Source organism: Necator americanus, chromosome I, assembly GCF_031761385.1.
Source record: "Necator americanus strain Aroian chromosome I, whole genome shotgun sequence".
Taxonomy (NCBI): domain Eukaryota; kingdom Metazoa; phylum Nematoda; class Chromadorea; order Rhabditida; family Ancylostomatidae; genus Necator; species Necator americanus.
Genome location: NC_087371.1, coordinates 25,231,818 through 25,244,615, shown reverse-complemented (window position 1 = coordinate 25,244,615; position 12,798 = coordinate 25,231,818). Strand labels below are relative to the sequence as shown.

The 12,798-nt window shown below is 40.1% G+C and overlaps 1 protein-coding gene across 2 annotated transcripts; it reads left to right on the top strand.

Annotated features, from left to right (window-relative positions):
* Positions 1-2,917: 2,917 nt before the first annotated feature.
* RB195_006800 (uncharacterized protein) lies at positions 2,918-12,502 on the top strand (the record flags this gene model as incomplete). Of its 2 annotated transcripts, XM_064180095.1 has the most annotated exons (13): positions 2,918-3,067; positions 3,142-3,243; positions 4,695-4,763; positions 5,791-5,833; positions 5,910-5,999; positions 7,163-7,273; positions 9,878-10,029; positions 10,215-10,355; positions 11,223-11,314; positions 11,631-11,770; positions 11,824-11,909; positions 11,989-12,125; positions 12,406-12,502. In XM_064180095.1, 13 exons carry the CDS (start codon positions 2,918-2,920, stop codon positions 12,500-12,502), a joined length of 1,410 nt encoding a protein of 469 aa, XP_064036996.1. The 2 variants fall into 2 exon arrangements, with proteins under 2 accessions (XP_064036996.1, XP_064036997.1); XM_064180096.1 differs by lacking the exons at positions 4,695-4,763; positions 5,791-5,833; positions 5,910-5,999; ... (6 more) ...; positions 11,989-12,125; positions 12,406-12,502 and adding an exon at positions 3,335-3,409 and having other exon boundaries at positions 3,032-3,067; positions 3,142-3,276.
* Positions 12,503-12,798: the final 296 nt, after the last annotated feature.

The window sequence follows — 12,798 nt, the reverse complement described above, 5'->3', positions numbered from 1 at the left end:
TTTTTTTTCTAATTTGGCATAGAACATTGTTGACAATAACTGTTTTTTTGTCGCGGTCTACTCTTGTGTGGTTAGTATTTCTTCAAATTTCAAAAAACTAACTGTTGCTAGGTTCAGAGAGGTCCTTATAAGAGCAGACTTATTCTGTCACGTGTAAAAGGTGGGTTGAAGGTTGGGTAGCAGGACTATGAGTTTAAAGTACAAAAATGTAAAAATGCTACTCGTATTGTTTGATCAATGCACAGACACTAAATGGAAGAATCATGACGTCTGAATCACAAATCTGTAGAAAAGCTGCCCGCCTACTTTAATTGTTCCACTGACGATAAGAAGTCTTTTCAAGTTCAGAACCGTAAAAAAGCAGATGATGTGAGATGAGAGCAAAATTCTTTCTGATAGAGTTCTGATAATTCTGTTGTAGTACCATTCTCATTTCATTCTTATCGCTATATGCCTATTTTTAATCTCACAATTGCTCGTTCTGTTTTCATAGTAATGTTTGTCTTCGTATTCGGCCGTTTACTTTGCACGTATGTGATTCTCTGATCTCTATCGATTGACATTTTCATGCTGCTCCAAGGCTAACGGACTGTAAATGTAAATAAATAGTTTAATAAGTAATTAATGTAAATAGTTCATTTATGCAAGTGCATTAAGTGCGTTAATTTCGATTACCAACTCGGACAGCCCTGCTGCTCCATTTGACCGGTGGATGAAAAGGCGCTGTTCCGCATATTCGATGGGATACAGCAAGCTACGCTCGGAACCTTTCCTACTACTGGAGGGAATCCAATATAGAAAACTTCTCCATTTTGCGCCTTTGAGCATTTGTGCCTCTCATTCCCTCTCTTGTTACCGTAGCGACATTCCAAATCAGGCTTTTTCCACCATTAAAGGCATCACCCCACGAATCTGAGGTGGTACGGATTTCAGGTGGAGTGTTCGCTCGAAAACGCTCGAGGCCGTATCTTCCTGGGCGTTTTTTACGCCAATTAGCAAGTAATGGACGGAATCACCCACCTCTCCATAATCTACGATCCCGTATACGAATGCTCCATCTGAAATCCGCACCACCTCAGATTCGTGGTATGCTGCCTTTAATGGGGTGGCCTTTCTTACTATCAAGAAGCTAGTTACACTACCGTTAGCGCTCTACTAGAACATGCCGTTTTGGAGTCACAAATCTCATATATAAAAAAGCATCAACAGAAGAACCTAACATGATCTCTATTATCTAATGCTGTGATATGTTTAAAGGCAACGTATCACGAAATTGACTCAGTGTGGAAACCTGATGGAAAAAATAGAGTTCGGGATGTAGATTACGAGCATGGGTGTGGCCCAGCTCAACTGCTCCTGTTCGTCGTGAAAACGGCGTGAGAAACTTTTGTCCTCAAGAAATACTTGAAAAAGCTCCACCATTGTGCCCGCGCCGTACCCACAAGCAAGCGGTAGATGATCAATGAGGTCTCGTCACCTCATTGATCATCTACCGCTTGCTTGTGGGTACAGCCTATCCAAGTGAAACGGATGAATAAGTTGTTGAAGGGACCGGAACGTGTACAAGGGTGGCGCGTCCTAACCTGACTCGTAGCAACTAAGGCGGTTCCCACGCCGTTCTTCAAGGAGATCAAGGAAAAGTCATGCTGGGAATCTACACCCCAAATGAGGCATACGTGGGATGGGAGCAGAGGCTTTGGTTACTTGTGTACATCCGTGACGCCGATTGCTCGTCGTTCAAGAAACTCTATTACAACAAGTACACAACAGTTCTTGTACTGTTCTTCTCGGTGTTACATCACTGGATAGGAAATTCAGTTGTCGGAAGTTTATCTCAAATTAATGTTACTTCTTCCCATACAATATGGTTGATGGTGAAAAACTGGAAAACTTTCAATCATGTTATGTTGATTTCTTCCTTTTGTAACTTCTTCAAAATTGTGGATGTCGGAGGAGGTTTAAATCTCAACTTCTTCGCCTAGTCACCTTGCGTCTCCGTTATCACTGAAGAGAACAGTGATAACGGAAACGAAGACGGAAGAGTTGTGCAATTTTACTTGGCATTTCAAAAGTTCTATTATATAATTCCTAGCAGGATTAAGAACGAATCTTTATTTTTTGTCCTTATTGATTTCTTTTTCTGAACCGAAACCAAACAGTTTAAAGGAACACGCGCCCAAGTTTTGTCGATTGATGCACTCTTGATAATAGGAATTAATATTGGCTACATATTTCTGTGCCATGCTTCTAAAGAGGACGACCGCACAGATTTTCCTCTACATTGACTCTACATTTGCATATATTTTCTTCTCTACAATCGAGGTTTTCTTGGATCCTTTGTTTGCTAAGTTTTCCTTGTGTCGAACTGGCACGGATGGATGGCTTACCTAACCATTTATTGTTGATAGAGAATACCGCCAGCTCAAATTCCAACTAAAAACACTACTATTCACATACATTAAGAACAATTAATCACAATTTGTGATTTTGTTAGCTAAAACGATAAAAATCAAGGATTCCCTTCATTTTGTCTTAATTCTGTTCAGAGGTATGAAGCAAAAGAATTATTTACGATTAGAAATTGAGTTTTTTCTCGTATATTTCGCTGCGATGCCAAACTTTGCTCGAAAACATAAGTGCACACAAAGGGAACAGTTTTGTGTGATTTTTGTACGTTCTGAGATGAATTTGAAGAGACAGACTGTGATAGCGCGTTGTCCGAAAGTTATGTTGTCTAGTGAGATCGTAAAATTTTATCCCGAGTAACAAAACCTCACTTTACTTGAAGAAAAAAACCATTTTGGTTTGATTCCAATTCACAGACTCATTTACCTCTTTTGTTTTTCTCTTCAAATCTCCAGAATGTTTTAATATGCTACTTTGAGTACTCGTAATATGTCTTTTCAGGTAGTCTGAGATGATGCTGATTTTCTTCGTATATTTCGCTGCTTTCACCACGTCTACAAATTCCTATAAGTTTCTGATTTACAGTCCATTTCTCGGACATAGTCATGTTAATTTCCTTGGTAATATGGCAGATGTACTTTCGGAAGCAGGACACGATGTGGTAACTATGTATCATTATTAATTTTTTCCTCACATTTCACATTCATATAAACAATGAAGCTTGCGTTTGTCTAGACAGTAGTTATGCCCGAAATGGATGAAGAACAGCTGGAGCGGACTGGAACGAAAATAACTAAACGCATTATACGAACACCGGGAGATCCAAGAAGCTCGCAGGCACGTGGTACTTTTTCAAGATGTCTAAATTTGGTAAACGTGTCAAACCAAATGAAATTACTTTAACTTTATTTTAGTTTACGTGATGTAGGTACCGGGGAAGAAACGCTTTGACCTTGCTGTTCGTGCTGATAGGGCTAAAGTTTGGCGCGGTGAATGGTTTTAAGGCCGTGGGGAATCTGTCTAGGAGGTCCTTTTCCCTCGAAGTCGTCTACGTCCAGGGTTCTATCTCTCTGAAAGGAAAGTCCTTCTACCGATGGTCCTGTCGGGTCTGGGGTTCAATGAATAGCAAATAATAAGTATAATAATAATGATATTAATGATAATAATAGTAATAAGGATAATAAATTTTTGTGGTAATTAATTAATTTTAATTAATTAATTTTTTTTTAATTAATTTAATTTACTGGCCAAAGTGGGGACATTGTTAGTGCTCTCTAGTGGTCTTTCGAAGTTGATTTTGGCGCACATCGCATCTCCATTGCTTTCCCCAATGCAAGCTGTACCCACAGAGCGCCTAATTTTGCAATCGCACTTCGTGAAGTTCACTTGAAGGCGACTAAAAACTAAAAACTAAAAAGAGGTTGGAACGCACATGGTACTGATAATGAAGTTATTGATATATGTGAGGTAACCTCAAATTTGTAAACGCACCAGAAGCAAGAGAAATGACGTGAAACATGATAAAAGATCCATCTTACGACTTCAAATCACATACATGAAATCTTCCGTTGTAGACTTCAAACATTTCACCAAGATTTTTAACAGAATGTTAGCAGTGAATTTTTACAAATTCCTAAAACAATTAACAACCCGTGAACTGCAACCTGCTGTGCTTAAAAAGAAGTTTTTTGGTTGACATCTGATTCTGGACACCATTCTTTTCTCTGCTTCAGCGATGCTGCGTATTAACGGTGATAGGTGGGGTCAGCTATTTTTCGGCAGATATGACAACGAATCTCCTTGGGATAGGTCCCATCGCTAATTGCTCTGGAAAGGGATGACCGGAGGCATACTCGAAAATCTTCGGGAGCTTCTTTACACGCCGCCGGACAGACCAGCTGAGAAGACATCGTTTGTAGTGTAGTAGTGTCAAAACGACATAAAGCACGGTGCAACTGCGTACGAAGCTTCTCTCGACGCGGTGTGGTGGAGCATAGCGGCTAGGAACGTGCGGAAGCCTTGCTGGCACCACCCATCGCTGCAAATGCACCGCAACGACACTCGTGATTCATGCCGTTTTGATCCGACTATAGAAAAGACTATCCGCCGTGATAGATAAAATTGTCTGCAATTCACAAGAAGTTGTGCTTGATTTTGGGTCGAAAAAATGTAGGAAATTAAGTTGTAGGAAGTTCGTTACTTAGTTACTCAGAGGAATAAAGTTGAACTGGATAAGGACACAAAAGATACAGATTTTTAAGTTGTTTGGTACTCTAACCTTTTTTAAGTTGTTGAAAGAAGCGACACTAAAGGACACTTTTTGGTCAAAGCCTACCTCTCCTTTCACGATGCTTCAAGTGAGTTGGATTGTTTTGTAAATTGTTTTGAATTTCAATGTTGGTTGATCAATTTTACATTAAACATTGCTATTTAAAGGAAGCGATACTGCGTCAACACATTGGGAGCAACCAATGGCAAACTTGTAAATAATTGTTTGAACAACTTCCTGCGTTTGTACTAAGTATACTTTCAAACGTATACTTTTAGTGCGGATGCAGTAATTAAATCACTAGTTAGATCGTGCACATGATACATTAATATTCACATTAAAGGCACCACCTCACGAATCTGGGGTGGTGCGAGTTTTAGGTGGGTTATGCATATATGGAGTCGTAGATTATTGAGAGAAGAGTGATTCCGTTCGTTTCTTCCTAATTGCCGTAGAAAACGGCCCGGAAGATACGACTTCGAGCGTTCCGGCACCCTTTTTTTTTACAAAGACTTTGATTGGAGCGCGCCAGCTTTGTGCACGCGCCGAATCTTCTGGGGCATTTTTTACGGCAATTAGGAAAAAATGGACGGAATCACCTCTCTTTCCATAATCTACGATCCCGTATACGAATACTCCACCTTAAATCCGTACCACCTCAGATTCGTGGGGTGATGCCTTTAATAGTGGTTACCCACTTTTTTTTATCTCGAATCTTCCCAAAATCTTCATCCTATGGAGTTAAGGTACAGGGGATCCCAGATGTCGGCTTTTGTTTTGCATCATGTCGATCGACTTTATCGATCTTGACCTTAGCTCCTAACATTTATCTACGGGTATGGGTTCAAGTTACTCTGTATACCGGAAGGGAGATCGGTAGGTCCGGTTAAGAGGACTGATCAAGAAATATATGTGGGACACAGGCGTAGCGGAGTTGGCAATGGATCCATGATTGCAAGATTGTTGGTTCGAAACAGCACTAATGCCAACGAAGCCCTTCATCTCTGCGGGGTCGATAAATTGCTTGTTGGATCATTCGAAGAACTTTAACATAGAGTTTCGCACTGTGGCGCCTATAATTACATTCTTTATTACTTGAAGGGCGGTATTTTCAGATGATGAACAGTCTTAGCAACATCCTTGCTTGGCAGTGTGAAAGTAAGTTTTATTTTGTTACAGAAGTAAGGATTTTCAGGGTACTAAGAACCTGTTTAACCTGAGAACCGCGTTGCAGCACTCATCAACGACGATGATCTTCTGCAAATGCTAGAAAATGAGAAATTTGATGTCGGGATTTCAGAAGCTTATTACATTTGCGGGCTTGGTGAGATTCTTGCATATGATTTTACACCTTTTGGAATCCTATACGTTTCTATGCATGTCTACTTGTAAAAAAAAATGAGTTGATCAACTTGTAGAACGTTAGTTCGGAGAAAAATACGTCTTTGATCAGCGTATACATGTAATGAAATATGCAATATGAAATATAAATACTTACATGTGAGTTCGACTCCTTCAAGTCGAAACTAATAATTAATAATTGATAAAGTTAACGAAGATATTTCCATTGTATATAAATGAATTCGATTTGCTCTCAAAGGCATCACCCCACGAATCTGAGGTGGTAAGGGTTTCCGGCGGAGTATTCGTATACAGTATCGTAGATTATGGAGAGAAGGATGATTCCGTCCATTTCTTTCTAGTTGCCGTAAAAACGGTCCGGAAGATACGGCTTCGAGCGTCCGGCGCGCTATTTTCTACAACGAGCTCGATTGGAGCGCACCAGCTGTATGCACGCGCCGCACCTTCCGCGCTGTTTTTTACGGCAATTAGGAAGAAATGGACGGAATCACCCCCTCTCCATAATCTTTTATCCCATACACGAATACTCCACGTGAAATCCATACCACCTCAGATTTGTGGGGTGATGCCTTTAATTCATCGAGCAAGTGGACGAACAACGGGACCACGGGTGGCACAAGTGATCAAGTTCGGTTGCATCTCGATGCTTGAATTTTTCATGCCTTGCTGAAGTGTGGTGCAGATAATAATCAATGACTCAGTCAACTATTCAAAAGACTATTCGTGCCAAATTTTGTAGTTCGTCAAGTCATGAAGTCTCTACTGCCACGAGTCACATCCCTCTCGGTTATTAGTTAATTTTCAACTCAAGCATTGCGACATTAATGCATAAATAATTGATTTTTCCTCGTAATTTCGCATTAAAATGCTCTCATGCAACAATCTGTTCATAGTAATTGAAAAAAAGCGTCACTCGCTCGCTCATCCTCGCTTATTTCTTTACACTTATTTATTTCGTGAGCCCGTGTTTGCTTGAGTATTTTTATTGGTTAGAAAATTAATACTCCTACACTTATGTGAAGCAGGCAATTCTCTCGACTGTAGTTATAACTCCGCGCATATATCAGATGAGCTGTAAAAATAACTCACACTTCGCAACAATCTAGCCTGAGCCTGCATGTTTAGGATTGTTTGAGGCCCTCAAAATACCGAGTACCATTGCTGTTGTTTCTAATACTCATATGGATTCAGTGTTGTATGCCATCGGAGAACCCAACTTTCCAAGTTTTATGCCAAGTAAGTTTTTTTTTTCCGTAATAAGACAGTCTGAACAACACTCCACAGGTTGTTAACCCGCGGATGCTTACGTATGAGGACCTACACACTAGTCGTGTTTCAGACATTTTCTCATGCATTTAAAAAATTGTTTCAATATTATATTAAGCTGAGTTCTCACCTATCTTAGTATGTGTGACTCAACAACTTCTCTTTTCCTTTTTTCATTTTCGCAGTTACACTAAAATTTCTGGTTTGGAACTGTCTTCAGTAAAAGATGACAACGCGTAGAACTACAATTTGTAAATATTTAAAAGCCGTTTTCACAGAGGAAGTTCTTTTTCAGATTTTTGATATTTTCGAGTAGTTTAAAGGCATCACCCCCGAATCTGGAGTGGTACGGGATCCTTGTGGGGAACAGGGTGATTATGTTTATCTCTCCCTGTATCAGTGTAAACGGACGACCTCGGAACGCAGATTCTTACGACTTCTGTTGCAATGCGCAACGTTTGCAACCCGCCCCGCGCCTGCGATTCGTCCGACTTGGTTTTCGAAGCGCTGCCACGGAGGGAAAAGTAATGTCGACCTAGATTGTTAGCCATGTCAGCCACCACGAAATAAACTGCAGTCACCTGACAGCTTTCCGAGAAAGCATGCTGTTTGTCTAGCGAATTTGACAACTCTAAAGGATTCTCAGCAAAATATACAGAAGACACACCAAAGGAACAACGGTAATTTTTTGCAACATCAACTAACTAGATCAACGATAGTGGAAAATTAAAAATATCGCTGTAAAAAGGCACTTCACCGTTCAACAGAACCAGTGTTGAAAATTGAAACCGTAGATCAGATCGATTGCGCGAACATTACTCGCCATAGCCTTGTATATTTACCATTTCCATATATTTTACTGTCTAATTACGGGTGCACAAATGTTTACGTGCACAAGATCTAATTACATAAGTGCTACGAACTCTGTCCAGACATATTGCACCTTCGAATGGATATATGTAGTGTTAAAGAACAGGGCTGTGTAAGTCCTTCAGTGCAACACGTCGTACTAAAAAAATTGAATTTCACAAATGAATCTGCGATCGCTCTTTCTTATGTCCTAATTGAGTGGTATGTCCATCTGGTAGGGAAAGCCAAAATTGCACTGGCTCTGTTTTAACATAATCTATCACTTGTTAGGTATGTAGGAACGATATATTAGTGGGTCCGTCAACCCCAACTTCCACTCGGGTTAGGAGATACCTATATGACATGATAACTTCACCTGATTCTACCGCTTAGAGTTTATCGCGTAGATGTTCATGACGACCATCCACTTGTAATGCTGTCGTACGAACCGTTTCTCGTCTCTATCATAGGTTGCAGGAAGCGTTCAGGATGACGGCTCGGCTAAGACTCCGAAACAACAAGAACCGGAAGCAGGAGTACAAACTACTAACCCGCAACCGAAAGTGGGAGGAGTACATCTCCATAAGTAAAGAGTTCTTCTTGCGCCAACCCCTTAAGTGGGTTTTGATCCAAGAGCTCAGATGCGAGTAACATCCAAGCTACTGCCAGTGGTACAATTCTGCGTCACGGTGGCATGCTAACACCACATTCGTGCTGCTTTTAAGGAAATTTTCGACCGTCTTTGAATCTCTGCACATTGAATACGTAGCTTTTATTTATTTGCTTGTACTGTAGCCAAGATTGGTATCAGTTTTCATTGCAGCTACGGTTTTAGCGTAACCGCCCTCACAACACGGAAAAGTCAAAGCCATGAGTGAGTTATTTTCTAAAATACCTCATCATTAAACAAGAAGCAACTAGATGGCTTGCGTATTCGATAACTAAATATTCAGTAGTGCATTCTCCATGTGATGAAGAGCAGACCAAGTCGTACCAAAACAGCTTCTATGAGGGACCCTAACGGCCGTCTCCTAGATCAAAACTCGATATATGAGCTACATAAAATGTGAGGAAAGCTCCTGAAGAGTCCACTGAGGACGAGCGTCAGACGTTCTATCACGAACTGTCTACGGAGTTGTAAATTGAAGTCAGTTGTACATTGTAAGTGAATTGAGGTTTGAAGTTCCAAACAAAGATAAGGAGACCAGATAAGGAGGAGCAAACTGAAAAGAGAATTGTGACCGGGAACGTCTATCAAATACTGTTGTTTACAAACCATCACGTGTGACCAAAAGGACACATATGTGTGTAACATCGTTTCATACTAGTGGGCATGATTTAAACCCGTAAGATGAAGATGATAATTTCACTGAATCCTTGCTTTGGTACCTAAATCATCTTGTTCATAACGCGGCGAAAGGTGGTGGAAATGTGGTATCTGTTGGTTTAGAAGCAGAGAAAAACATTTATTCTAGGGCTGCAAACAATTATTTGGATATTATCACTAGAAACAAATATCAACAGCTACATATCTTTATAACAACAACAACATTATAAAAGTTCTGCCGAAGTTGAAGTTTCTAGAAGCGGTTGGGGGGGGGCATGTTAAAGATGAAAACGTGTCAGGTTCTCATATTTCATGCATACATTTTTTTCAAAAAAATATGTTCAAACCATCTCACTCGTTGTTTTCTCGTCCTTTTGATCAAAAAAGAGAAGTTTTAGGTGTGATGGGCACAACAGGAGATAAAATGACGTTTGTTGAGAGGCTTAAGAACGTTGTCGCTCTGGTAATAAGCAGGACTATCGTAGCTTATCTCAATAACAATGAGGTGACAGTCTTGAGAAAAAAATACGCTACGTTCAAGGACTCTACGGTATGTGCTATTATTTTCCTCCAAATTTCTTTAGCACGAATAGAAAGTCCTGTAGATCCTCTGGATCATTTCAGTATTAAAATATAGGAATTCAACTTGGCGAGGCTGCAATAAGCTCAGATATACCAGCAATAATCTTCTCCATTACTGAATCGTAACTGAACGTTTTCTCTTTATTCCTGCAGGATTTGATTGCCCAATCATCATTTATCTTCACGAATTCAAATCCTTATCTGGATTATCCGCGTCCCACACTTCATAAAACGATAACGATAGGTGGATTTGCTGTTACGAGGAGTCTGAAAGAGGCGCATGCTCTGGACGAGGTAATTTTTTTCGATTAGTTCTGGATAATTTAGAGGCAGACGAATGTTCGATATTGGGTCTTTTCATTGGGTATGATTAAAGACGTAGTTTGCAAAGATCACAGCAAAATTGCGAAATCTCCCGCAAATCCAGGAATCAGAAGCATTTCACACTTATAGGATTGGTGAAATGGAACTTGGAAGGCAAATTTTATTACTCGGTACTGTATAAAGCTGATTTGTCGGACTGTTACATCAGTAACATATTTTGCAATAGTCAGTCAGTCGTATAGCTGTAAAAAGTTGCTTGGTTGATAAAAGTGATCCCTTTGATTTCCGGACTTGTAGGTAGTATTATGTAATTTCGTGTTTAATAGTTGCAAGCTGAGATTCAGACTCTGCCCACCACTTATGAAAAGAATCCTATCGTCGATAAGGTTGACCTAAGGGTTCAGTTGTTCTTTTTTTAGACGACGAAATCGCCAGGATCCCTAAGTGTCATCAGTAGAGCTCTAAAAATTTGCTCGAAACTTGTTATTGTTGATACAAAATTATAACATCCCTCTCCAGTTGAATGCAAGTCAACAAAATCGGGAAGTCAACATATCCCTAGCCTTGTTATTACCCCTTCTCTCCACAAAAAGTTATACTGTCTACATGGGAACCGTATAGCACAATATACAATTGAAACTTCTGAAAGAGCTAAAATAACGGGAAAGAATTAACAACAAACCAAATAACCGTGTACCTTAAGGACCTAAGTAAAGGTTACTGAACTATTTCCATGAAATGAGCAAGAAATATAAGGAACCCCTTCTATCATACAGAAAACCTACGAAGCTTATGTAATGGAGCAGCATAAAGAAATTGTTATTTTCTATATCTAAGGAATGGAACTCTGTTTTGAACGCTCGCCCACGTACGGTCTTGGTTTCCTTCGGATCGGTAACGAAATCGATCTACATGCCGGAAAATTTCAAGTGAGTTACAGTCCATCACTATTTTATCTTTTCCAGTACACCAATCAGGATTTGACGATCAAGATCTGTAGTAGTTAGGTGGATTTAAGGAGGAATTACGTAATTAACTGAGGATTTATGTCGCTGCGGAAAACAGTAGCAAAATGATTTGACTTCCGCTTCTCTTCTAGCAGCCCTGAGAATATCGTCATAGCTGATACAAAAAAGACGCAGGATAGAATGTTTTATGTTTATCCTGCTCTTACGTTGTGTAGGGTCATTTTGTCATCGTAGGCAACCGTCAAGTAAGCAAAACGCACGTAAAATTAGTTTTCAGGAAAACTTTACTGGACGTGTTTGCCTCGATGCCTGAAACCACATTTGTATGGAAATATGAAGACCCAACGAATATTACGATCACCGAATCTCATACTAATGTTTTCCTTAGCGAATGGGTGCCACAAATTCCTCTTCTAAGTTAGAATCTTTGTGTTTTGATTATAATACTTAAGTATACTCTTAGTTTGCAGAAGATGAACGCCTAACAGCATTTATCACTCATGGTGGGATTGGAAGTACAAACGAAGTAGCATTTACGGGTAAACCTGCCATAGTGGTATGTTTTCCAATGAATATTCATATACTAGGATCTCGCACTTATTTTCTTAGTAATTTTATAATTCCGTGCGATTAAGGTTCCGATATTTGGTGATCAAATGCGAAATTCTCATATGCTGGCTAAACACGGAGGAGCACTACTACTTGAAAAGTCCGAACTAGGTGACTTCAACAAACTGAGGAACGCACTCCAAGAAGTGCTCGATAACCCAAGGTTTGTAGGTATTTTCTGCTGTTGTGTTTGAGAAATCGTTCCTTGTTTCTCTGGAAGAAAACCCAAGTGATCCCATTTTCACAAAAATAACATATTCGACGCGAGATTCTGAGGTTGAACACGACAAGGCGTCGAGTCATCCGGGAGTTCACAGTTTTATGAAGGACTTTATCGCCGCCTCAGAAACCGCTTATCTTGTAAAGATATTCGATAAGAAGAGGATCGCACATGGGTCAACTGTCTGGATTAGTCTTTGTCTCAAAGGCTTTCTTAGTTTTAGTTATGCTAAAAACGCTATGCTACTTTCGCAAATTCTCCACAACCAGCCAATTTCTCCCCAGGAGTTGCTCCTTAGACATGCCGAATTTGCGTCCTAAGTAGCGGTTAAGCTCGTGCCTTGTGCCACGCGGTTACGAAAACGACACTCAACCACCCAACGCAATCAACCATTCATTACCTCAAACTTGGGTAATTAAACCCCATAAAAATCAACCAAAAAATGTACAAGAGAGAAAAGAACAAAAATGGAATTATTATATAAAAAAAAGACAATGAAACAAAGAAGCCTCACTGGAGGCTTAAGAAGGTCTGCAGGGCGGGTGCGCAGCACTGTTTTTTAGATGAGAGAGGAGATAAGCTGCGCACCCGTCCTGCTCACATACCATCGCGCGGC